The following is a 27,962-nucleotide window of genomic DNA, read 5'->3' as shown; positions in this document are numbered from 1 at the left end:
TTATAAAACTGATAAGGATGACATATTGTCTTTAGAATTTTTAGAGGGTGCTAAAGATTGCTACTACTGTGGAAAGTACTGTGGGATTATGTTTATCTTTTCATTATAAAGCATTATGTTTTAACGTATAATAGAAAATTTCTCATAACTACTTTTGGACCTTTAAAATATAATTTAGTTTTGATTACTATAACATTTTTCTTTTATTATAAAGTATTATGTTCTAAAGTATGATAGAAAATTTCTCATTATAACTATTTTTTGACTTTTAAAATATGATTTAGTTTTGATTACTATAAGTGAGGATAAAAGCAATAACAAGATAATTATCTGTTCCTTTAAAAATGTTTTATAGCACACCTTAGATTACCCCCTACCCTTGAGTGTGTGTGGAACCTGTAAATAGGATGAGAGTTGCTCTCTTCGTTAGATTACATTACAGAGCAAATGTTGATGGGATAATCTCGTGTGAGTATGCTATGATTATGTAAGACTCCATCATAGCAGACTGGAGAGAGACTGGAAGTCAGAGAGATGCTGCCTTCCTAGCCTGGAAGAGAGCAAACATCATGTTGTGAGCTGCCTGGAAGGAGGGGAGAGCAGTGTCCCACCGTAGCTAGCAAAAAAAAAAAAAGGGAACCTCAGTCCTACAACTGCAAGAGACTGAATCTGTCAACTTCAATGAGCTTGGAAGAGGACCCTGAGCTTTAGATGAGACCACAGTCCAGCTGTCACTTTGATTGCAGCCTCTTGAGACCCTGAGCAGAGCATGCAGCCAACCCTACCCGGACCCATGAAAATAAGCGATAATACTTGTTTGAAGCTTATAAGGTCATAGAAATTTATTATGTAACATGGAAAATTAAAACTGACCATGTTTTCATTTGTAAAATGGGGGTCATAGCTCTTTATAGGGAAGTTACAGGATTAAATGAAAATTGATGAAAAATACCTGGAAATCAGAGGTAGTCAGAAATGCTGGTATGTAAGGCTGGGCAGACATTGCTTCCTGTACATGGCCAGGATGGAGGGTTACTTGAGAGAATGGGTTTTGCATCTCTGGGGAGAGGTGTATCAGTCCTCCAAGAACTGTCTAGTCTGCACCTTTGCTGGAACCCTGGCTGACTCAGGGAGTGGTGGTGAAGCCACAAACAACTGAATTTCAATTTGTGTTTTGTTGAAAAATGTTACTAGCATCTACCTAAAGTGAGAGAGATTTATTATGGTCCAAACATGGAACCGTGTCTTTTTGGAAGTGTTCTTTAAAATCTGTTGAATTGGAAAGGAAAGTTAATTTCAGGACTTAAAACAATAGCATTTGAAATGTAGACAAATTTCAGTTTATCTGTATATAAGTATTTGTATGTATCTATTTGGGTGAATTAACAGTTAAATTGTTTGAGAAGCCAGTGGAAGCATTTTTTCCCCCCTCAAACTTAGAGAAGTTGTGCATACAATATAAAGAACCTTTTTTCCTGGAATCATCTGTGAATGAGTTGCCAACGTTATACCTCATCACTCCCAAATACTTAACATGTATTTCCTATATAGCTACAACACAACAGTCAAAATTCGGAAATTAGATTTGATACATTACTACAATCTAATCCTCAGGCTGATTAGTTTTGCCATTTGTCCCTCTACAGCAAAGGAAGCAGTTCAGAATCACACTTTGCATTTAGTTATATCTTTAGCTTCCCTCCGTCTGTCCACAACAGTCCCTTAGTCTTAGTTTTCACAATCTTGACACTTTTGAAACTTACAGGCCAGTTATTTTGCAGAATGCCCCTCATTTTGGGTTTGTCTGATGTTCCCTCATCTGTAGATTCAGCTTACACATGATTGGCAGGAATATCACAGAAATGGTGGTGTGTTATTCTTACTGGCTTCTTTCATGTGGTACCTGATTTCTGTTTGTATCGTTACTAGTTGTGAGTACTTAGATTGTTTGGCTAAGGTGACATCTGCCAGGCTTCTACACTGTAAGTTATTCTTTTCTCCTTTGTAATTAATGAATATTTTTGTTGAGATCCTTTAGGACAATGTAAATATCCTATTCTTCATTAAGCCTTCAATTTATATCAGTATAACTTATCATTTCCTGTTTTCTACAGGTGATTACTATCTCTTACTATCATTATTTGGATATCCAAATTATCCCAGACGTGATTGGTCAGTAGGATCCCCATAAACAGGCTTGTATGTGTGTGTTGTGTGTGTGTGTGTGTGTGTGTGTGTGTTTCTTTTTACTTGCACCCACAATTCTTGGGCACTTCTTTACTTCCTGGCACAAGATGACAAGATGTTATGTTTCAGGCTCATCTTGTGCTTTCTCTGCCCCAGTCCTAGAATAAGCTGTTTCTCCAAAGAGCCCTATTTCTTCTTAGAGGAGAATGACATTTATAAACCAAGATCTAGGTGCTAGTTTGCTCATTGCTCTCAGATGTATCTGCTCCCAGGCTCTCAGAGGATAGAATTAAGGAACGTATTTATTCCAGTATTTATTTATATCTGGTTTAAAGAATACAAATTCCTGTGTAACTAGTGCTCAGGCCATGAAATAGGATACCCCCAGAACCCCAGGATCCCCCTGGATGGTCCTGCCAGTCACAGCGCCTTCCCTCCCTACAGAGGTAAGCCAATTCTAATTTCTGCCTTCCTTGCCATGGTTTTACTACCTAAGCATGCTTCCCTAAACAATATAGTTTGGTTTTCTCTATTTTTGAACTTTACATAAATGGAGTCTTCTGTACTTTAGGTGTGTGTGTATGATTTGTTTCTTTTATGACTTGCTCTTTTAATTTATCACTGAGACTCATCCATTTCCCATGTTGAAATTCTGGCCCATTGTATCTTTTTTTAAAATATTTTTATTTTGTTTATTTATTTTTATTGGGGAAGGGGAACAGGACTTTATTGGGGAACAGTGTGTACTTCAGGACTTTTTTTCCAAGTCAAGTTGTTGTCCTTTCAATCTTAGTTGTGGAGGGTTCTGTTCAGCTTCAAGTTGTTGTCATTTCAGTCTTAGTGGAGGGCGCAGCTCAGCTCCAGGTCCAGTTGCCGTTTTCTAGTTGCAGGGGGCACGGGAGCCGAACCGGCAACCTTGTGGTTGAGAGGACATGCTCCAACCAACTGAGCCATCCAGGAGCTCAGCGCAGCTCAGCTCAAGGTGCCGTGTTCAATTTTTTAGTTGCAGGGGGCGCTGCCCACCATCCCTTCTGGGAGTCGAGGAATTGAACTGGCAACCTTGTGGTTGAGAGCCTGCGCTCCAACCAACAACTGAGCCATCCGGGAGGCAGCTCAGCTCAAGGTGCCGTGTTCAATCTTAGTTGCAGGGGGCAGAGCCCACCATCCCTTGCAGGACTCAAGGAATTGAACTGGCCACCTTGTGGTTGAGAGCCCACTGGCCCATGTGGGAATCGAACTGGCAGCCTTCGGAGTTAGGAGCACGGAGCTCTAACCGCCTGAGCCACCGGGCCGGCCCCCATTGTATCTTTAATGTAAGAAGTTCAGGCCGTATTGTTTATTAGAAAGACACAATGAAGAAATAAAGGCACCAAAATATCCTATGTACTTTTACCATTCATCTATTTTATCATAATTTCTATTTCCGAAATCTCTCAGGTCCATGTAGCTCTCTTCATCCTCCCTACTATCACCCACTCCAGACAGCCACATCTACACCAGGTTCTCACCTGTTCTCCTGGCCTTCATCCATTTTGCTGCCTCTAATCCATTCTTCATGGAGCATTTGAAATGGAAATTTTCTTCTCTTTCTTACAGAAAAGAATGAAAAGAAATAGTATTGTCTTTAGTCAGAGATTGCTATATAACTAGTGTCTTACCATAATCAGCATTATTTTTCTTAGGCATAGGTTCTATGAGTTGGTTAGGGTGACTGCACTTCCTAAGGCTTGGCTCTGGGCTTTGGGTTGAGTTCCCTTCTGCTCCATATGTCTTCACCTTCTTCTTGAGCCAGGGGCTCCCTGAGGCATTTTCTCATAAAGGTTAAAGAAGCCAAGCCACATGTGTTGGAGTAGAACATCTACAAACATACCAAACACCACGAAGTCCCATGGCCAAGTCCACCATCAGTTGGTGGGGAAATATATTCTGCCCACTCAAGCACACTGCAAGCTCACAAGGCCAAGGGGAGGGAATGAACAATTGAGACAGTAATCAACCATTGTTAAATAGCAGTTCCTTCTGTTCTTATTTAGTTTGCTAATTATTCTCTTATTGACTACTTTAGTTCTCTTATTTGACTATGAATTCCCATTAAAAAAAATCACGTTAAACCCCAAAGAGGGATATATGTAAAAGAATATAAGCAGTTGACTTTGGTGACCTGATACATAAGTACTAGTCTTAAGGAGTTCTGTGATTTGGAACAGATCCATTTCTGGTGACTGTCTCACTTTCCATGTCCAAAGGAGAATATTTCTAAATGAATCTCTTAAAAATTCTAAGTGCATGCAAAGAATAACCTATGAGTCAAAAGGCAGGGTATTGAAATATTCTTAGGTTTCCTTTACTCACTAACAAGGCACTGATGAGGCCAGACTTTGGCCTTTACCTGTGCCTGTCATCAAGAAGACGTCCCTACCTCTCAGTCGGGTAAGCATAATCAATGTTGTTGACCAGGAAGATATGTAACCAAAATATCGTAACAATAACCTTCCTCTTTTTGCTCTGCTGTAGGACATAATGATTACATCTGTCCAGCTACAAATCAGTGTACAATAGATAAGAACCGGCGCAAAAGCTGCCAGGCCTGCCGACTTCGGAAGTGCTATGAAGTGGGAATGGTGAAGTGTGGTGAGTGTTCCCTTCCTCTTTGATCATATGTGGGCCATGCAGAACGCTAGCAGGACGTGTAGCCTGGATGAGGAGAGATGTAGGACTTGGTAATTAATTATCTCCAAGTGTCAGTAAGCTGTCACCTTGGAGGGGGCATTGACTTATTCCCTTGAACTGCAAAGGACAGAGCTGGGTGAGTGGGAGCAAGTTACAGGAGGCAGGTTTTGGCCCAATATAGGGAAGGACTATCTACCTACAATTCAGGTGGTCTGAAAACACAATAGGCTGCAGCATGAATTAGGGAACGCTAGCCACTGAAGTGCTCAAATGGGCTAGATGACCATCTGCCTGAGGCCTTGAAAAATATAAAGGTGAAGGTCTGGTAAATGTTCACAGTTAAAGCTGTGATAAGAAAGTAGCACATCTTGTGGGTTACTTGGGTGGCTTGGATAGACTCAGGCCTATCCCTCCGATAGCTTTGTAGAAGTGAAAGAAAAAATACATAGGAGTCATAAACATAGTAGAACTATGGAAAGTACACAGAGCATAGATTTCATTCCATGACAATATGTATGTGTATGTGTGCCTATACCTGCGTAAATATATATATATATATATATATATATATATATATATATATATATATATATATATATATGCACACACACACCTACATACATGAAAAAACAAAGGAAAGTGAGCACAAACTCACAGTGATACCTACACCATGCTCTCTTCACTTGGATGACTTTTGATTCATTGGACAGTACACACTTGCTTGTTTCTACATACTCATACCAGCTCTGCCTGTACTTTTCTAATTCTTCTGCGAGCCACAGTTTTGCCTGTGATTAGTTGTAATTTTTCTCTTTGTAACTATTAAAAAAATGTAAAACAAAAGACTCTCTTTTCTTCCTGACAATTTCTTAATAACTCTATCTCTTCAACATTCTCTGTCCATTTTCTTTTCTCCGTATGCACAATAGATAAGACCCCTCACCTAGGTCAGAGTTATAGCAGAAGTTCTCTTAATTTGATCACAGTTCTCTGGCTTCCTAGAATCACGGACGCTTTCCGTTTCTTGTGTGCAGCACCCTGCCAGTGCCTGCGACCTCCCAGTGTGTACTGGTCGCTCTCTAAAACACTCGAACATTTCTGCTCCTGCCACTTCAGTTAGACTCGTATCCTTAGCAGTAACCAGTGGGCTCCTTCCCAAACCTGTTTCTACTCATTGCAATTGTTAAATTATAGAATCTAATTAAAATGTCTGCAGACATAGGAAATATGAGTAGGAAAACACAGTTGTTTCTGTGACAGCTTTGAATAAAGTTATAAAGGACCAATAGCTGTTGTGTTAGGTATGGGTGAGATTGGGAGTGGGAATCACAGACCTAGAAAGATTCTGAGTTCAGATTGCTTTATGAGTTCTTAAGGTCTTGCTGTTTTACAGAAGCTGAAACTGCAAACCCAGAGACAATGTATCATGGGTGTGGTTTATGCAGGAAAGTTAACATCTGATTTAATTGGCAGAGGTGCTTAAGGGGAAAGTCTTGCTCTCTGACAAAAGATTGTAAATAAATGTTTCACGTTTTAAAACAATATTTTAAAGTGAGTATGTATTTTTTTTAAAAGATGATTTACAATTGAATCTTAGGAGAACAACACTTTTATTATTATAGGATCTGCTGGGTGGCTGTAGCCTGGTGGTTTAGGACCAGGGCAGCTGCACGTGTACGCTCCGCCTGTAGGGGGCAGTGTATGTGATAGGGAGACTAGGACTGGATTACCATACACTGAATCGCATTTTGTGTCTCATCACTTCTTGCTGTGACTAGGCTCAAATGACTTGACCTTTCTGGCCCTCGGTTTTCTTATCTCTGTAAATGGAGATGCCTGCTTCATTGTGTTTTGTGAGGAATATATATGAAAACATATATAAAGACCTAGCACAGTGTCTGGCATTAAATTATAGTTTTCCTTTCTCTCTCCCTCATTGAAAATCTCGTAAGTTGTGGGTTTGATATAATACAGTATCATGAGGCAGAGTACAGAATTGTATGTAGTTAAAAACTCTTTCATGGAAAAGGGAATGAGAGAAAAGGGTCACTGAATTTGGCCAAAAAGGCACTGGATTACGGGCTTTCTAAGAAAAAAATATTTTATTACCTTTGGAGATTACAGAAGAAATGAGATGGGTTAATATGCAAACAGTTGGATATTTAGCCTTTCACTGGCCACAGACATACACCATTAGGAGTGAATTTTCTTAACTATGTTTCCCTCCTTTCCCAGCACTCTTCTCACCTGCCCTCCCCGCAAACCCTCTATCCACATTCTTCCTTCCGTCCAGTCTCAGAGGAATAGGGATGCTACCTGCGTTCTGGATGCTCCTGCACCACTCCACTTTCCGTTTTTATTCAGAAGTTATGTCTCTTCTGTTATCATTTTTTTTTTCTGTATTTCCAGTTTTGTCTTTTCTACTGAGGTATTCTTATGGTTGTTTACATGGCAGGAGGGTACCCACCCAGACCAACTTCAGGGATAAGGCTTTATTATAAGGACGTCCTGAAATGTAAAAGCCAAGAAAACAATCTGAATAGCCATGTATTTGTCTGTATCCCCGTGTTGAGATGATAGTTCAGCATCTTTCAGAAGCCATCTCTTTATTTACCTGCATACAAGTGGATACACATAAAAGGGATTTGATAGGGAGGTGGGATAAAATAGTGGTGAAAAGCACCAGCTTTGGATTCAGACTACAGATTGGGTTTGGATCCTGCTTCTGCTATTTTCTAACTTTTCTACCTTGGGGAAGTTATTTGAGCTCTCTGTGCCTGGTCTTTCCTCTATACACTGGAGATAGTAACACCACCTATCCTCTAGGATGGTAGCAGAATGGCATAATCTGTGTACAATACATAATGTCTGACACATAGAAGCTTCCGATAGATGTTAGTTGCCATTATTATAATTTACCATTGCTGTAGTCATCATCACCATCTTTTCCCTGGGGCACTTTCTAATATGCAGCACTCCTATTTAGTAGAGTTTCTCATTAAACTCACTCAGAGGCACATTGAGTGACTCTCCTTGATTACGGGGGTGTCACAGTCATGACACTAGAAATGTCCTTGATAGAAAAATGTGAGTACTTTGTCAAGGGCTTCATTTTATTAATCCTAGAACCCCAGAACTCAGTATAGGGCCTAATACATAGTGCTTTGTCAGTGATAATTCGTCAAAGAAATTCGAATGTATGGATTCAAAACCTTTCACTATGTTTGTAAACCTGTTTTGTAAACTCCTTGTATACAAAAGAGATGTGTGATCAGAAAGGTGCTTTCTTAAACCATACATTTGTTCCATTTTACCATGGGGGTGTAATCAATATTGCCTATCTATAGCACTCCAGCTGATGACTAATAAAATGAATTATGTTTTAGGATTTTAGTTTTTTTAGTCATAAATTTGACTCAAATATCCACGGATAGATAGAGCCCTTCCTTCTAGTGCAGTTAGCTATGGATAAGGGGAAATTCAAATAAATTTTCTTGGAAGCAAATAATTTAAATTTTCTTATACTTCCTAATTAACATATATATGTATATGTTTAATGTGGGCAATTGAATTTAATGAATAATACAATGGTAGGAGTATAGAAACTAGGCATTTTGCAGATTTTAACTTTTAGATGATTTTTTTAGGGAAAATTTATATGAAAGTTGTACCCATCTAATGACATCCTGACTTATAACATGTCTTAATTTTCATTTTACATTAGTCTTTAACCAGTGGATCTTTAGAAATATTTTTGTGTTCAAATCTATAGGGGTTTGGAAGTTATATTTTTATTGTTGATTTGTTTTTACTGTGTTGTGGTCAGAGAGTATGATCTATACGATATCATTTTTAGTTAAGATTTTATTCATGACCCAGTATGTGATACTTTTTGCAAATGTCTGTGAGATCAACCTTGTTTGTTGTGCTGTTCAAATTTTCTTAATTCTGACTTTTCTCCTAACTTTTTGCTCAGTTGCTGAGAGAGATATGTTAAAATATTCCATTATAATATTGGTATATTTGTCAGTTTCTCTTTTTCTTTCAATCACTTTTTGGTGTTATGTTTGTAGACTGCTTTTGTTGTTTTGAGGTGTATGAGTTTTGAATTATTTATCTTCCATTTATAATCTACTGATGATCTTCTTTATTGCTAATGATTTTTTAAGTTTATATTGTCTGATATTGACAGACTAATTCTAATTTATTTGGTTAAGTTTTGCCTATTACATCTTTCTCTGTCCCTTTACTTTCAGTTTTTTTTTGTATGTTAGATGTATCTTTTATAGCCAGTCTATGTGTAGGTTAAAAAATATGTATGATGTCAGACTTGCTCTTAACTGATGAATCTAACTACTTATGTTTATTATTATCACTGACATTTGGGTTCTTTTCTGTCATCTTATTTTGTGCTCTTAAAAAATTCATCATGTATTTTCTACTGTTTTTCCTTTTTGGAGTTGATCACATTTTTTCCCCCTCTTCTATCAGAAGTCATATTTTCTGTTTCAGCTCTTTTAGTGACAACATTTCTACCTTTAACATATATTCTTGATTAATTTGAGAATTCCGGCCTCTCTAATAGAAATTTCCCAGCCCAAATAAAAAATTTTTGAAAATTCTAACAAAACTCATTCCTTGCTCATCTTACATGTAATTGTCTTGTATTTTGGTTCTACTTTGTTTCTCTACCTCCAAAAATTTGATGATTATTATTTTATTCATTCAATGCTTTTTAGATTTAATTTCATACTTACCAATTTATTTTCTTACCATTGTTTCTTGAATCTCATTGCTTCCTTCTGGTCCATTTTTCTCCATCCCAAACAACACAGTATAGTATTAGGTTGGTGCAAAAGTAATTGCAGTTTAAGAGATTAAAAATTGCAAAAACTGTAATTACGTTTGCACCAACCTAATAGTTAGTTTAAAGGGGCTGTGAGTGATATATCTTCTCAATCTTTCTTTAACTGAAAATGTCTTTCATTTGTCCTCACTCTTAAATGATAGTTTAGCTGGAACTGTAATTCTAAATTGAAGGGTTGTCCCCTCTGCCACCATCTTAAAGCCATCATCCTATTGTGTTCTTCTCCAAAAACCTACTGTAACTGAAAAATTTTAATACCAGCACAGAAATAGAAATAGATTTATAAAACAGAGTAGAGAATCCAGAAGAACACACTTTTATATACTATTATTTATTAAATGGCAAGGCATTTTATAAAAGAAATCAATGGAAAACATTTATTCAATAAATAGTATTGGGAAAATTGTACATCCATTTGGAAAAACATAACATGAAGTATCAATATGACATGATACAAACATACATGAAACTCCAAATAGATTTGAATTGCAAAGTGCTTAAAGAGATACAGGAAAATATTTGTATAATTTTGATGTGAAACAAAAAGATAGATTTTGACTATGTACTAAAGCTTTTTATGACAAAAGACACCATGAGGAAATTTAAAAGACATATAAGGCAAATACTGCATATAACAAAAATTATCTATTTTTAGTCAACCATGCTAGTAATTAAAAAAATACAAAGTAAAATGAGGTTGTTTAGTCACCTGTAAGATTATCAAAGATTAAAAATTATCTTTAATGCCCAATGGTGTTATGAGAAAATAGGTAAACCTCAAAGTATTATTTAGATTATACATTTAAAAATACTTTTGGAGGGTAATCTGTCAATATGTCTCAAAATTTTGAATGTATATATGCCTCGGTTCAGCAACTTCTTTGAATTTATTATAAGGAAGTAGTAATTGGATACATGTACAAAGATGCATTTTCATTGTAATATTTATAGTAGCAAAGAAATTAGAAACAACCTAGATTTCAGTCAACAGAGGACACTTTAAATAAGTGATGCTATATCATAGAACAGAATGTTATATAGATTTTTAGACTATTTTAAATGATACTTTTTTTAATAAAAAGAGAAAAAGCAAGTTATAAAATAGTATGTATACTATGATCCTAATTTTGTATATAAAATGTGGAAAAGTAAAAAAGCAATAAAAATCTGAAAGAATTTACACCAAAATTTGTGCTTGTCTATGTTTCCCAGATTTTTTTCAATTGCCAGTTAGCTCAGTTGGTTAGAGTGTGGTGCTAATAACACCAAGGTTGCTGGTTTGATTCCTGCATGGGCCACTGTGAGCTATGCTCTCTTTAAATAATAATAATAATAATAATTTATTATTTCAAATATACTTATTTGTGTATATAAAAAGAATATACACACATAAACATTTTAAGAATATAGTATAAAAGTGTGTTATTTAGTAACTGTTTGGAAATATCAATGTCCAGTTCCTAACTTTTCCCCATCTTCTGCTTGAAGAAAATTCATAATTTCATCGTTTGGAAACTGAGCACTCTTTGAAAGAGAAATGGATTTACTATCTATAGATTACCTTGAAATGGGGACCCTAAGATCATTTGGGCTATTGTCCATAAAGAATCATATTATTGATTTGCGGATACAGTCACAAATGTAATAATCTTTGGTACATGCCCCACAGGCTCCAGAAAATAAATCAGTTTTCTGTTTCTCAGACACATTCTGAGACTAGACTCAGGTCTCACAATGACATCATTGCTTCATTTTTACCCTGGTGACTCAGGGAACTTGAATGCTGGGTTGGGGAAGGGACGGGGAAATACTGTGTTGTTATCATCTCTCCACTTTAGGCTCCCGGAGAGAAAGGTGCGGGTACCGCATAGTACGGAGGCAGAGAAATTCCGAGGAGCAGCTGCACTGCCTGAGCAGAGCCAAGAAAAACGGTGGACACGTGAGCCGAGTGCAGGAGCTGCTGCTGAGCGCCCTGAGCCCAGAGCAGCTGGTGCTCACGCTCCTGGAGGCGGAGCCGCCCAACGTGCTGGTCAGCCGCCCCAACACACCTTTCACCGAGTCCTCCATGATGATGTCCCTGACCAAGCTGGCGGACAAGGAACTGGTGCACATGATCAGCTGGGCCAAGAAAATTCCGGGTAGGGCTTTCTGGGTCTTAGGTCCCCATTTATTTGGACAAAGGCCTGTGCCTCGCATTTACAGGACAAGATGTAATGCCCTGTAAATGCCCCCAAAATGGAGATCCACAAAAGATGTCTCTGTATTTAACAGTTTGATTTATAACCTTTAAGTGAAATATGTGCTTTCTTCCTATCTTGTGTATACCGTCCACACGTCCTGGATGGCCAGGCCCCGATTTAGAATTCTTGGACCCCTCTGAGTTCTGTACCAGCCATGGCAGTGCAGCAAGAGTTGTATATGGCAGAGCGGCATTTAGTCCCAGCTCTCTTCTCCCCCACACCCCCAGATCCATCCCACACAGCCTTGTGTTCACCCCATCCTTCATGTCCACATGTCCTGCAGACACTAGCCGTTGCTCACCTCTTATCCCTGGTCTGGGAGGATGAACCAGGAAAAAGACCCAACCAGGCTCTGGAAGTGGGCTTGGGCCCATCTGGGCAGGAAATTCAAGGGTTCTCGGACCTGGAACATGGTCTAAAAGGCAGGGATTGGGGGTCCACATTGACCAGTCTCCTGACTGTGGACTTTTCACCTTGAGAGGAGGGGTGTAGGCAGGTTGGGGTGGGGGTGGGATGCAGTATGATCAGTATGAAAGTGAAAGGTTTGTCAGATGCTAAATAGGAATTTGTAAGCTATTGTTCTAATAGAGAAAAATTCAGTATGTACGTGAATGAAGATATATGGGCAAATAGAGGAAATCAGCAGCTGAAGTAACATGAATCATCAATAAACCTGAAATGCCATCAAGTTAAAAATGGGTTAGATGATTCACAAGTCATCATTTGGAACCTGCATTTTCCAAGCTGTAATGTGATCATTTCCCCAGGCCAGTGTGTGCTATGTACCTAAAGTACTGCACTGTGCTAAAATTGTCACCTAATTATTGTTTGAACTGCTGTTTCAGTGAAAGAGTGAATTTCGGCTTCTAACTTAGAATGGCAGCAAACCATCATCCTCCTGAAAGGGCTTCCCCATGCACACTGTGCAGTTTTCCGACATATGAGATCTCTGTCCAAGTGCTAAGCCACAAGGGAAAGCTCCCGTGGCCTGGGGGGTAGGGGGGCAGCAACTGCATTAGGCAAATTGTAAAGCTTGGGAGGGAGGGAGAAGTTGGGTGAAGAGCAGTTGGAAGGTTAAGAGTTGTGGGAATCAGGCCTGGGCTAATATTAATAGTATCTTTCAGGGTCGTTTGTTGGCTTCTGAGCTGCCTGAGGATTTTCTGATTTCCGGGTCTGTTCTGATAGACTAGCACCCTCACCTTTGCCAGAATTATATTTACTTTCTCTGCTTTTTCCCATAGAAGACAATACCAATGCATTTTCCTCTAGTGTTTGCTCTGCAAGTATTCCAGACACGATTTTTTCAGGATCCCACATAGGGAATGGTGGTGAAACTGATTATTGCTGAGAGCTGTGCAGCTTCTTTGTGCCATAACAAAATCGAATTCTAAAGTTGCATTCAGCCCTCTTTAAGCCTGGTATTTTGAAAAGTTTCAGAAAACTTAGGTGTTGTCTGGAGATGTGATCCCTCTCCCCTCAGCGAATATAGTCATTGTCCAAACCAAAAAAAATATTAAAATATCACCTAGCCTTGATCTTGTTGAATATTTACAAGTATGAAAAGTTTGGTCTGCCTTGGTAGGCTTATTGTCTATAACTGTGGGTGAGATTGGAATGTGTACACATATTAGGAAACTGAATTGAGCCTAGGATGTGGCTTTGGAAAGGATTTATCCATCTTTCCATTCATTACTCCATTAATTCTCCTCTGCAGATTTGCATTATAAATTGTTCAAAGAATCAAACCACATGGGCTCTCTGTGCCATAGTCACCTCATCTGTAAAGTGAAGATGATGAGAGATCCTATCTGTAGGAAATTCTCAGAGGCAGGCATTGTTACCCTTATATTTCCTATAAGAAAACAAAGACTTAAAAAGATATTAAGTAACTTGGTAGGAAAAGGCTGAACTGGGATTCTTAGTGGAGTCCATTTCACTCCAAGGCTGTGTGTTTGGTGACCATGTTTATATTATACTGCCTCCTCCTTTTATCATGATTTGTGGAAAAAGCACCAGAGATCTCTGCTTTACTTTTGAAGCACTCACCTCCCTAGAGATTACCTGTTTTGTTTCCAATTCTTTGACCAATGCATGCTATTAGGCTATATCAGGCTGTCGGAAGCTGCTTCAGTTGTTAAATTTGCTCTTCAGGAAGAAGAGTGATTTTAACCCTGGGTGGGCAGTTTTAAGCAATCAGAATTCTTTTAGGTGAAGCCTTGATTTCCTTCAGGGGCTGGCCCTGCTCCTTCTGCACGCACCTCCCCCCCCGCCCCCCCCCCCCCCCCCCCCGCCTCCCAACCCTAGTCATGGACTGGGCCAGACAGGCAGTCCCTCAGGCTGACATCCCAGCAGTGGAGAGCAAGTATTAGGATATAACTAACAACAATTGGTTCCAGCTTTCTGTTCTTCACCAGCATCTGTCTGGGGAGCTGTATAAGCCCAGGTAACAGTTCTTCACAAATTCTCCATCGAGTATACTTGTCTCTAGAAGTGGTCCAAGACTGGAAATTGTGAGTTGCACACCTTAAGTTCAAAATTTTCTTCCTTTGGTCAGCATTTAACCCCATCTTTAAAATATTGATTGTTTCCTTACATTGTGTTTTGACAGCTTTTCAAAACTTGCCCTTGTGTTTCTGCAGAAACAGGGAGCCGAGGAGGAGGGCGGGCCTGTCTCACAACCTCTTGCTTTCCTCAGGCTTTGTGGAGCTCAGCCTGTATGACCAAGTACGGCTCTTGGAGAGCTGCTGGATGGAGGTGCTGATGGTTGGGTTGATGTGGCGCTCCATTGACCACCCTGGCAAGCTCATCTTTGCTCCAGACCTCGTTCTGGACAGGTGAGAGAAAGATGCATGGTGTTACTTCTCCGATTGTTTGAGTGAGTGGGAATCAAGTCCTGGGTGCTGCAATTCAAACCTCACACCTAAAAGGGCAATTAAAAGGGTGATAATGTCAGGAGTTCCTTCACTGGGTCAACAACAAGTAGAGCCTGGGTACAAGGTTTCAGTGTCCTGTGACTCATTCTTTTTTTCTTTTTCTTTTTTTTTTTAAGTTCAGGTATACAAAACAGTGTAATAGTTAGAGATGTATATCCCTCATAAAGTGATAACCCCTCTCCCCCAACCTACTACCCCTCTGACATGGTATATAGCTGTTACAGTTCCACTGACTCTATTCCCTGTGCTGTACTCCACATCCTGTGACTATATATATATATATATAAAATTATAGTTGCCATTCATTATTATTCAGCTTCAGGTGTACAGCGCAGTGGTCAGGCACCTATACCGTCCATGAAGTGGTCTCCCTAATAAGACAAATGTCCATCGGATACCCTATAAAATCTTCACAACATTATTGATTATATTCCCCAAACTGACTTTACAACATTATTGATTATATTCCCCAAACTGCCACTTATCTCTGTGGCCATCGTGTGGTTGCCAGTTGTATTTCTAATCCCCTCACCTTCCCCCTCATCCTTACCCCTCTTCCCATCTAGCAACGCTCAGTTTTTCTTCTATGTCTCTGAGACTGTTTCTGATTAGTTTGTTCATTTATTCTATTCTTAGATTCCACATATAAGTGAGATCATATGGAATTTGCTGTGACTCATTCTTACCTGCAGTGCAGCAGCAGTAACAGGGCCTATGCCCTACAGGGTCTCAGGCCACCAGTTGTATCAGTCAGCTCAGATTTTTCTGCATTAAAAACTCCATTTTCACCTAGGATAATGTTCTCAGAGGGTTATAAATGTGTAAGTATTACATTGTTTTGTGCACCTGAAACTAAAAACAAAACAAAACAAACATCAATTTTCATGTTATAATTTTAAGGGGTCCTGCTGTTCTTTCCACCTATCAGGACCAACTACATCATCAACTATGTGGACAAGTGATAAAAACCTTACAAATCTGCCAGGTATTTTAATGTGCTTTCATTCATTCTAATTGCATGTAGTATTTAGCAATAGCCGTGGAAGGAATGGTCATTAAAACCAGTCGCAAGTTAATGGAAATTGGGGAATGATAGTGCTAATCACATAACTTGGCTGCATTCAGTTTTCTTTTAAAGATGGCACAGAAAAGGAGCCAATTTTTAATTAATTTCGGTAAACTATTTATGAAGGGAAAGCTGGAATATACAACGCTCAAGCTTTTTAGTAGGAAAAGTAAAATACTTTCATGGTGTAAATTTGAGCAGTTTGAAGGTCTCCATGGCAACTGATGTCCATATTCCTTATTCTGAAAAAGTTCTAGTGTTGAATGTTCAGGATGTTTGACTCTGCACAGAGTAGAAGGACGCCTAGTGCTATGAGTGGAAAGTGTCTGTCCCAATTGTTGGTATTACCTCTTCAGATTATCAGGTGACCCCAATGCCCACGTTACGTAGATGAAAAGTAACCCTAAGGTTTTAGCACCCATTTTGCCTGGTATGGATGGCAATGTGGACAAAGAGTACCATTCTATATAACGGAGGTATTTTGGTGGACAGCAGAGCCTTTGGGAACAGCTGGAGCATGGGTTGTGGCTCGAGAAGAGCAAGCACAGGTGATAAAATAAAGGGAGTTTCTGGAAGCCTAGGACAGGTAGGACCCTCAGGACCCTCCAGTAACAATTGAAATAGCTAACTTGTTGGCTTGTATGTGCCAGGCACCATCTTTTGCTGTGTGTTCAGTCATTTCATCTCAACAGCTCTTTATGAGTAAGCACCATTATTATCGGATATGGGAATGGGAGGATAGGTAACTTGCCGACAGTTAGAGTAGGAAGTGTGGGGCTGGACTTGGAGTTCTGGCTGTGAAGTCCAGGCTCTTAACTACAATCGTACATGCTCTCGGCAAGCTAGAGAACTGGAGGGGCAAAGAGGACGAGGCTAAAAGGCAAACTTATTTTCTACTTTATTCTTCTGTCTTAGAGCAACAATGTTTACTCTTTGCCCACTTCAGTCATCCCATGGTGGTACTGTGTTACCAGGTGGGCTGAATATGCACCCAGTTAGGGCATTGCTCTTGTTCATTCATTTACTTACATGCCGGCTGGGGTTAAAGCCACATTCCTTCTCTCTCTGTCTCTGTCTCTGCCTCTCTCTCACACATGCACACACACATGTATGTGCACACACACAAATATGCACACATAATTCTCCTACAAGGGAGTGCTAAGAAGTGCCATCCCTTGATGGACCAATAAATTTATGGACATTGGGATTAAGTTGTTTTACTTTTTGTCTTGATTTCTAAATTGATGCTACATTTAGTGTTTATTTTTAGTGACTGTTTTCATTCTTGGTTTTTAGTACAATTAACTCTCCTTTTTCTGTAGTTTCTTTAACTCCTGTAAGTATGTGTGTATCAATTGACACAAATCCCATGTAAATTTTAGGCCTACTGTTCGGTTAAGTAATGGAAGAAAAAAGTCATGTTTCTTACAATCTATTTTAAATAGATTCACATTACTCTTTAAAAATATTCGAAAGTATTATGTTTTACAACATATAAATCTAGTATATTGATTGACTATAGAAGAGGAGTTCTTGGGAACTGTAAATGCAGGCATTAAGCAGGCATTTATTTTGGAGTGCCTACTGGCGGTTATTTTTTGTTAACAATTCCTATTACTGTTTTAACACATTAACTCTGTAAAGTAGAATTTCAAATCTAAGATTTTTAGTGCATCTGTTATATACAGATAAATATATTTTTATGTAATGGGTATATTTTGCGGGGAGTTGTTTATGAAAAAATGTTCAAAATGTTACTTATTCAGAAAGTCATGGATCATGCATCATAAATAAATTTTATGAATCTTTTTTTTGCAATGTGAATAATTTTCACATTACTTGAAAATAACTGTCTTTTGGTGGATTGTCCTATCAGAGTTCCTTCAATTAGTGATATGACCATATAAGCAGTGAATACAACTAAATTAGCCAATTTGTGGAGACTGAGACTATAATGTTTCCCTTTATTCTTGTTGAGGCTTCTGCAGCGAGAAAACTTGAACCTACTGAGGATGAAAGGAAAATCTGGTTCTCTCACCTTATTTTTAACAAGGTAGTTCTTCTTTTAATAGCCACTAGAATCACAAACTGAGGTGAAGACCTACCACAGAATCTGAGCTTCTACTTGCTCAAAAAAATCACATATGTGAAGACATTTGGTTTCCTTAGCATCAACAGGAGACTGTCTAATGTTAAATGTTATTAAAACAGCCGAGGAGTTTAAATCTGGGATTGGACCCCACTATGGATATTTATGGAGTTCCATGGAATCATATAGGTAATTGTGAATGTACTGAGTTGGCATTCACACTAGTAGTTATTTGTATAGTGAATGTTCTTCAAGATATCCACCGAACTTTCACTTCTAAATTTCCAATTCACTTTTGTACTCAGATCATTTTCATCCGAGTTCAATCTTGGAGTCCTTTCCATGTGCTAACCCTTGAGCCCTCCAGCCCCATTGCCACCCACACAGAGGTAACCTGTGGTCTGTAGCCAGTTGTGTGCTGCCAGTGGACATATATGTAGGTACGAAATAGTGTACCTCAAAGTGAGGCTCACTCATTCAACAGTTTGTCCTTGGTATCAAATAAAATGTTTTTCTTTTATAAGAGGTGGTCGTCAAATAATAAGATAGTCCACATGAAACTACTAATTTTATTTTTATTTAAAACTAGTTTATGGACAAATGGTATGCAAAAGAAAATTTCCATGAGTAGGTTAGTTTAATTGATATATTGTTTTACTATTTTAACAGTCAACTCGTATACCCTCTATCTTGAATTCAAATCTTTTAATCCTGTCCTAATTTCTTAATCATAATTCGGTGTCAATCCATAGTTACAAAATAAATGGAATAGAGGTAATTATATGTTACTTTAAAGTCCTTTACTCTGTTCTATGTAACTCATTTTAAAGTAAAAGTTCATTAGGGTGTCATTTATGAGGTATTGTACCTTATTGCCCCTACATTTCTCATTTATTTTCTTAAAGTGTATTTGGTTTCTACAGCCTGTGATATAAATAAAAATATTCTAACCTTGCCACCCCTTGGATGAAATGGTTGGCTCTCATAGCTGCTAGAGAAAGCAATCAGACCTAGTTCTTTAGAGCTGGTTTAGAAATTTACTTTTTCCATGAGGTACACATCTTCTGATTACTGTAAATTACAGCATCTATTGGGACTTAAGATGCCCTAGAATGTAAACGCTCCTTCCATTTTTGAAATATGAATTTGCATTACAAATGGCATGTGTTTTAATGACGAAATTGTACTAATTTCAATGTTTAGGGACATGTTCTTAGTCACAGGTGGCAACTTCTATAAAATAGGATTGATTTCAGATGGGTCCACTTATTATACGACTTGATACGTGTGTGTCTGTATTTGTGTGTGCACGCGCATCATCTAACCTCTGATTTAGTCTCGCAGAAGAGTAGAGAACCCATTATTAAACCATCAATGCAGACTTGGTAGATTTCTTGTTTTTGTCCCCAGAGATATTTTAAAACCAGCTTTTCTCAGGATCAAATGTCCTCAAGCCCAACAATTACAATTTCCAATAATGACTTGTCTCAAGGCATTTGATGATGTGGCATGAGGGGCATTCAGTGAACAAGTATTTCCTGTGCTTCTGCTCTGTGCAGGGCATGCATCATCCTTACTGGTCGCTTGCAGCAGGCTGCCTGGGAAAGCCCAGAGCAGACGAGGTGGGAGGATGGCTCATGGGGAGAGTTGGGGTTGCCTACAGATTCTGGAATCCTGTGTGCAGGGCTCTGATTCCCCCGTATGAGTGACTTCTAGGAGAGCACTAATGTTTTATCACTTAACGTGTGTACTCTCAGAAAACCTCAACTGGTTGCAGAAGTTACCATGCTTTTTTGCCAAAATGAGCAGTTTGCATGCTTGTAGCTTTGTGTCTGTCTGCAAGGGTGCGAATGCTGTGGGATGCAGGATTCTGGTGAGCTGCTGTCTTGGCAGAGCACCAGATGGCTTAGGTTTCACCAGCTTTGGCGCCCACTGGTGTCAGTTCATTCGAATTCTACAGAGGCCCTTCCCCAACCACCACCACCACCACTGGAAGTGTCCTGGCTTGGGCTTAAAGGAAGCAGGAGGGGGGCCGCCAGTTCTTTGAAGATCTCAGGTCCCCTTCAGGGGCTGCTATGGAGACTAAACCTGATGCTCATAGGAACCCACTGCTGCCACCGTGACCCTTGTGCGCTGCAGGCTTTTAGAAGCAAATGAAAGTTTTGTGGCAGAATCGTCTGACCAACAGCTCTTGTCAAGGGCTTCCAATAACTGTATAACTCATGATTCATAGAAATTTTTTGGGAACAGTGAGGCAGAATAATGTGTGTCTGGCCGCAGTAAATTGAAGCTGACATTTTCTAGATACAGTTAAAGTAATTTACTTCAAAAGTATACTTAAAAATTCATTTCTATGAGGAGTGCTGACAAGAATTTTGATGATATGGTTCAAAGTTTGTCTAAAACTTTTGTTTAAAAATAATCTTTGGCAAGTCAAAAATTTCCATGTCTCTATTTCTACCTTCCTTTCCTGATCCTAATCCAGCTTCTCTAATTGCGATTTCTTTGTATGTCCTATTATCTTTTTCCCCCCCAAATTACATTTACCTGCCTCTTAATATCTAAATGATCACCAGGAAGTGGGAGTTAAGCCCTAGATATGAAGGATTATTTGTTTCTGGGATATTTGCTTCTTGTAATGGTCAGTCTTCCTCGTGAGCACTTCAGAGTCTTCTCATGGGAATATGGACTGTCTCATTTTAGTAATACGTGTCCTATCTGGGGCTGGTTGGCTGAAATGGTGTAGATTATAAAAAAAATGTTATTCCTCTAAGATGCCATTTAGTGAACAGGTAGAAGGAAAATGTAGTTCCAATGCACACTTTTGCCTAAATAGTATTTATTCAAATGTTTACTTTAGGGATTTAAAGGAAATGCCCTGTCCTCTTTATAATGAAGATAATTCTACATACCAAGAGTGGTGTGGTCTCATCACCACCTTGTAATAGTTAAAGCATGAACCAAATGACATTTAAGATTAAAAGAAAAGCGCTCCTTATTGCCTTTGATGGTTGCCTGAAGCTCTGTGCTTCTATAATTTCCAAATGAACTTTTGTAGGGATGAAGGGAAATGTGTGGAAGGAATTCTGGAAATCTTTGACATGCTCCTGGCAACAACTTCAAGGTTTCGTGAGTTGAAACTCCAACACAAAGAGTATCTCTGTGTCAAGGCCATGATCCTCCTGAACTCCAGTAAGTAACCGCACAGCTGGGCTGTGTTTTATGGGGGAGAGATGCTGTTTCTTGAACTGGCATGGCGTTAAGAAGACGATTGAACGTATTTCATTTAAAAAGGGAAAAATGCCTTTCTTTCTAACTTCTCTATTTCATTTTATAGAAATTTAAACTGTAGTTAACTTTTGGTAACTTGAATATAAATTGTTCCTTGGGTAAATTACTGATAGTAATTTAAAAAGTGGCTCAAGCCACTTTGCTGGAAAAGAGAAAAATGAACTTTAAAATGTTTACCTTTCAGCCTTTTTTCAATGTATATACAGACATTTTAAATGATTGACATGAATTTGTATTTATTGGTTCGGGTTCTGCTTTTACAGATTCATTCGTTCATTCATTGATTCATTCAGTAAAGACATTGAGAATATAGTCCTTCCTTCAAATAGCTCATAGTGGAGGGAGGGAGAGAGAAAAGAAATCATTATAAAGAACATCCCCAATGCTGTAATAAAGTGTGTGCAGAGCACTGTGGGAAAACAAAGAGAGGTGGTGGAGTGGCTGTAGAAGGGGGCGATATTTGAACGACTCTTTAGGGTTGGGCAGGTGTTAGCTGGGCAGGTGGAGGGAAGAGATGTAGTGGAATGAAAGCACATGGGTGAACAAGTCATGCAGTGGAAGAGCAGAGGGAGGGGACAGGGATGTAAAGCGCAGCACTGAAGACTACAGTGCATACCTCAGGTTGAGAACCACTGTCTGGGGCATCGGGCAGCCCTAGGAGAGGTTGAGGTAGGGGAGTAGCAGAGGCATTCTGAAAGTCACTCTGGCTTCCATTTGGAGGACTGACTGGAGATGGGAGAGACCAAGGCGGGGGGCCCAATCAGAGTCACGAGGGATCATGGGAGCCTGAACTAACTTGGCATGGAGGGGCCAAGGAGGAAGCAACCTGACTTGAGGGAAATGGGGAAGGTGTCTAAGAACTGTTTATGTTGTAGCTTTGCTGTTTTTTTCTTTATAAATAATACCTGGTTATTATAAACATTCTAACAAAAACGCAAACAGGGAAGAAAGTAAAAATCACTAGGAATTCCCCCACCCACCTCCAAGATAACCACCATAACTTTGATGACGATTCTGTAACAGTTCTCTTGAGACAGAGAGAGAGAGGGGGAAAAAAGAGAGAGAGAAATGTACACACATGCTTATGGACGTAATTAACATAAGCAGCATAGCATCTTATATGAAACATTATAGATACTTTGGAAGAAGCTTTGCTTTGATCATTCTTTTTGCTTGACTTTGTTTTCCTAACACCAAGTAGTTAATCTTAATTAACAACCAGAGCGTGGACTTCATCCTTCTTCCGTCCTTTAATAATCACTTAAAATAATGCCTCACCTCTAATATATACACAGATAGGCTTTCCATTTTTTTAAAAAATTGGGACACTATGTTCAAATATTTCTCTGCATCTTGCTTCTTTACTTTTCAAAATACTGTGAAATCCCTTCAGGTCAACTAGGAGAGCTAACTTCTTTCAAGTGAAGGAAGGCATTGTCTAAATTGTTCAACCACTTCTTTAGCGATAGGTCTTTACTTAATATATAGTTCCTTTTGTTCTACCATTATAAACATTGCTGCAATACATAAAGAAGTGTTATTTTGTGCACATTTTTAAGTTTGTATGCAGTTTTCCTGCTGTTTAGTTTACTGTCCACCTGGTGTTTGATTAGGCTGCTAGACCATTCATTGTTTTGCTCCGCTGTCAACTCTTATTGGGCCTTTAGGTTATTGTTTTTCCTGTCTCAAATAATATCATCCAGGTTTTACTCCTCAACTAAAGACTTGTAGATCCCTTCATTTGGGCAACATATAGGGCTTTATTACCTGGATTTAATCCAATCTTAGAGCTTAATGTTTGCAACAACAGGAATCTGTGAGATCGTATCATGCCACTTTATTTTCAGTCAGCCAAGGCAGCAGTTCCTGAAGCCAAAACTCAGTGCAAAATCTGTGGCCATATGGGTCCCAGGCTGCTTCCTGATCCGGGGCCAGCTGACCTCTCCCTCTCCAGCCTACACTCATTTCCTCTCTAATACTCCCAAATACTTGTGGACATTGGAACTAGTTTACATGAGGGGGGAAGGGACAACTATAGAGCAGTGCTTCTCAAACTATCTCTGGTGAAGGACCAGGTTTCTTTTTTAATTTTCCAATTGTTATAGACAGTTGCCTTTGTAAAATGTCATAAAAATAATAGAAAAGTGAAATGAAAGTACAAAATATAAGCCTTAATTTTTTTGTTACTACATTCAACGGATTTAAAATTACTCTGTTAATTGCTATAAAAGTTTCCAAATGCTTGCACTCAATTTCTACTTACCTCTTTGTGGACTGGTAATAAACAGACCATACTTTGAGTAGCCCAGGTACAGAGGACGAGGTGCTGTCCTGGAGATGGCTGGGTGGGGTGGGATGGGGTTAGGTTTTGAAGAAGGTAAAGGGGGAACAAAGAAGGAATCTGAAGGTCATGTGAGGTTCAGAAACCCTGAAGACAACCATTGGCTACTTCCTAGTTAGGTTTCAATCTGGCCCTACCTGCCTGAGAGGACATTTCCCATGACACCAATACATTCCCTACCCCAGTTCTGGAAAGCAAACAGTTTTGAGTAGTAATGGTAAATTGTTGGACAAATGAAAATTGTAGAGAAACTCAAGACTTCTAAATGCTTTGGGGCTTCTGGCACCTTCTTGACGTTTATTGTTACCATTTGCCTTTAAAATAATAACGTGAGGACCCAGCTTACATCAGTTGATGTGCGTGTAGGAAATGTCCAGCTAGGACATTTGAAAAGGATTGTGGGGGAAAAAAAAATCAACCTTTTCTGGCCTTCTCTTTCAACCTACCTACAGACATTACCTCCCAGGTGTGCTGCCGTTTCTGTCTTTGTTAAAGGGAAGATTTACTTCAGGAGTGTATTCCCGCCTTGGCATAGGAGGATCATCAAATGCCAGATTATGGGGCTTCTCTTACTTGCAGAAACCATTTAGAACTCTTTTCTGTTCAGCAAAGTGCTCCTTGGAAAGTAGTTTGCTTCTTGTTACAGCACTTTGCAGTATAAAGCCCTCTGTTTGGCAAGGGTCCTTGCAGTCATTTCAGCCTGTGAGACAGCATACCGTGTTGTTGTGAAAGCTAAAAGCATCATCTATGCAAATGGGAAAGACTAAGCCTATGGCATTCCTCCTTCAGCATCTGATAGAACTGCCATATTTAAGAGAATTAGAGAGAGTGAGGCAGGCATGTGATGTAATTACCACTTGAGGCAGAAAATGACTACAATTTGTTTATGGTAAATCCAAATTTAAGAAACCTTCTTTTAAGACAGTTCCTTTCTTGCTTGGTAGTCATAACAGTTGTCAAAATGAATTTATTCGGTTCAGCATTGCTGTTATAAAATAGGATTCTGTTTCTATTGGAAAGTTTCCACTGTCAGGAGAGCTGGGCTCTTCTATCTAGGTTTTAAGCATTTGACGGTATAGACTTTTTTCTTCTGGATTATTTGTAAAATTACATGAAAAGCAAAAACAAGGACAGAATCTACTTTCCCACCTTAAATTTAAAAAGCCCTGACAGAATATATAAAACAAACATTGGACATTGGACAACAGGCCCCACAGGAGCGTGATCCCCAAGGGAAGGGACACAACGTGAGCCCTTTGCCCATTTCACTACCTGGAGCCAGTTTTCAGGTTGCAGTGTAGGGAGAGGTAACTCAGGTAGACATGAGTGTCTTCCTGAACTGAGGAGATAAAGTTGTGAATTTGGGGAGGCCAAGACAGCTAGGATTTTCAGGAGAGAGTATTACCGTGTTTCCCTGAAAATAAGGCCTAGCCGGACCATCAGCTCTAATGCATCTTTTGGAGCAAAAATAATATAAGACCCGGTCTTATTTTAATATAAGACCAGGTATAATATAATATAATATAATATAATATAATATAATATAATATAATATAATATAATATAATATAATATAATAAATACCCGGTCTTATTTTTATGTAAGACCATGTATAATATAATATAATATAATATAATACCTAGTCTTATATTAATTTTTGCTCCAAAAGACGCATTAGAGCTGATGGTTCGGTTAGGTCTTATTTTCAGGGAAACACAGTAGAGAGGAAAGAGCTGGACACTGAGGCATTGGCGATCTGCAGAGGGTCCCTCACAAGTCTTCAGCTGAGCACTAACCTGCTCATACTTAACAAGATACTTACCATAGGCACGAAAGGGCCACCATAAAGAAGCAGGCAGATAAATTGCAATTAAAAAAAAAAAAAGGAGCAGGCAGACCAACCCCTAGAGTTCATGCAGGGCCACTAGTAGTTCATGTTCTTACCAGCCAGAGGGGAAAACCTTGTAATAACTGAACACTGGGTGTGGTACTCAGAAAGATATTGCCTCAGTAGTGGGGTCAATTAGCACTAGAGTAAAGGCTGCTCAGGTCCTACCAAACAAAACTGTAAAGGAAGCCTGAAGGATCAAACTATTGCCCAGTAACTCAACTGCATCCCAGAAAAAAGCTCAAGAATATTTAAAGGAATACAACAATATCCAGCACCCAACCAAGTAAAATTCACTATGTCTGATAACCAATCAAAAGTTAGCAAGCATGCAAAGACGCAGAATATATGACCTATAATGAGATGAAATACCAGTCAACTTGGAATGTCACAGATGATAGAATTAGTAGACAAGGACATTAAAAAACAGTTACTGTAACTCTATTCCATATACCTGAGAGGTAGAGGAAAGCACGAGCAGGTTAAGGAGAGACATGGAAAATGACACACACCCAAATTGAACTTCTAAATGTGAAAATTGTCTACATGGGATTTACAGCTGATTAGGCATAGCAGAAGAAAAGCTTAGTGGATATGAAGCCATAGCAATAGAAATGATCATAAAAAAATGGAAAGAAACAAGAGTTTTAAAAAAATGAACAGAGCAGAGGCAACTATGGGACACCTATAGTTATTAATATGCATATATTGGAGTCCCTGAAAGGGGGGGTGTAAAAAATACTTGAAGAAAAAAATGGTAAAAAATGTTCAAATTTAATGAAAACTGTAAACACACAAATCCCAGAAGCCTGATGAATCCCAAGCACAAAAATCATAAAGAAAACCACACCAGGGCACGTCGTAATCAAGTTGCTTAAAATCACAATGCAGAGAAAAATCTTAAAAGCAGCCAGAGACTAAAAATGTTACAGACGGAGGAACACAGACAAGAATGACAGCACATTTCTGTTCTGGCCCAAGTATGTCCACTCTCACTAATTCTATTCAACATTTTAGTGGAAGTTCTAGCAATAAGGAAAGAAAAGAGATAAAAGGCATCCAGATTGGAAAGGCAGAAGTAAAACTCTATTTGAAAACCTGATAATCCATGTAGAAAATCCCAAGGAATCTACAAAAAAAGTGAGTTTAGCAGGGTTGTAGGCTGTAAAGGAATTGCATAAAAATCGATTGTATTCCTGTCTGGTAGCAATGAATAATTGGTAATTAAAACAATTGAATTAAATAGCTGACATTAAAAATCAATGCCATTACAATAGCATCAAAAATTAATGAAATTTTAGGAATAAATTTGACAAAAGATGTGTGACCACACACTGAAAACTGGAAAACATTGCTGAGAGAAATTAAAGAAATTCTAAATAAATAGATATGCTAATGAGTTAGAAGATTCAATATTGTTAAGAAGGCAGTCCTTCCCCCAAGTGATCCATAATTTCAACTTGATCCCAATAAAAACCTCAGCATGTGCAGTGCATCACCTGTGAAAGGTATTAAAAAGCAAGGTTCAAGGTGAGGTGTAGTGGGAACTGAGCATGAAAAGAGCCGGGAGAGCCTGGTACCCTTGATAAGTGCATCAGGTGGTTTGGACTCGACCCCAAGAGCTGGGACGTCATTAGAGAGCAACAAAGCAGATCTGAATTTTTGGCCACTCAAAGGGGCATGCTGTGTTGAGGGTGTAGGCTTGTTTCTTCCACAGTGGAAGTGATCTGCCGTGGGGGACAGTGGGAGGTTTGAGGATGTGGGGAGACTCAGTGTCACTGTGGTGGGTTAGAGAAGCAGTTCTGGGCTATTTAAAAGATAAATATTTTAAATTTGTACCATCAGATGTTATGGAGGGACATGCCCCCAGGGACGTGGTGAAACACTGTACTTGCATAATTGTAGTTCAGTACAACCCTTGCCTTAATTGAACTGAATTGCCTTAATTAAACTTAAAATGCCAATAAAAAGAGAACAAAAATTGCCAACACAATTCTGTGGATGATGGAGTAACAGCCATTTTTCATTCTCATTATAGTCAAAAGTTGGCAGCTCCCCTGTTGATTTCGCATCTTTGCTATTTATCCTTACTTTGAAATCAGAAGCCTAGAAGAGAAACTAGTTATTTCCCTGGTTTCAGGAATTAAGGAGTTGGGGTGGGGATGAGGGATGGGGGGAAGGTTTACCTGAATTGTTATTTTGCAATCATTGGGGGGCCACAGTATCTCAGATTGTAGAGTCAGAGGGGAATGAAACACAGGACAGGGTAGGATGGGGGAAGCAACTTACTTGGTGGGATGGTTGTGGGGACCTCAGGAAATGTGCCTGCAAGCTTTGCTCAACAGGAGCTGAGGCTGGAAGACACTGGTCTGGGGTCAGAGTGGTAGACT

The 27,962-nt window shown here is 39.0% G+C and overlaps 1 protein-coding gene across 2 annotated transcripts in view; it reads left to right on the top strand.

Moving 5' to 3' along the window:
• ESR2 (estrogen receptor 2) overlaps positions 1 to 27,962 on the top strand; it is a 54,747-nt gene that overhangs the window by 17,442 nt on the left and 9,343 nt on the right. For both annotated transcript variants that reach the window (XR_002137489.3, XM_019733411.3), the window contains exons 4-7: positions 4,702 to 4,818; positions 11,563 to 11,862; positions 14,660 to 14,798; positions 21,111 to 21,244. Coding sequence is in view for 1 of the 2 variants with exons in the window: in XM_019733411.3 (XP_019588970.2) it covers positions 4,702 to 4,818; positions 11,563 to 11,862; positions 14,660 to 14,798; positions 21,111 to 21,244 (690 nt within the window). In the remaining variant the exon portion in view is untranslated. The remainder of the gene's footprint in view (positions 1 to 4,701; positions 4,819 to 11,562; positions 11,863 to 14,659; positions 14,799 to 21,110; positions 21,245 to 27,962) is intronic.

This window comes from Rhinolophus sinicus, chromosome 3 (genome assembly GCF_057876585.1).
Source record: "Rhinolophus sinicus isolate RSI-liver-muscle chromosome 3, RSI-T2T, whole genome shotgun sequence".
NCBI classification, from domain to species: domain Eukaryota; kingdom Metazoa; phylum Chordata; class Mammalia; order Chiroptera; family Rhinolophidae; genus Rhinolophus; species Rhinolophus sinicus.
This window is presented reverse-complemented; position numbering and strand designations above follow the sequence as displayed.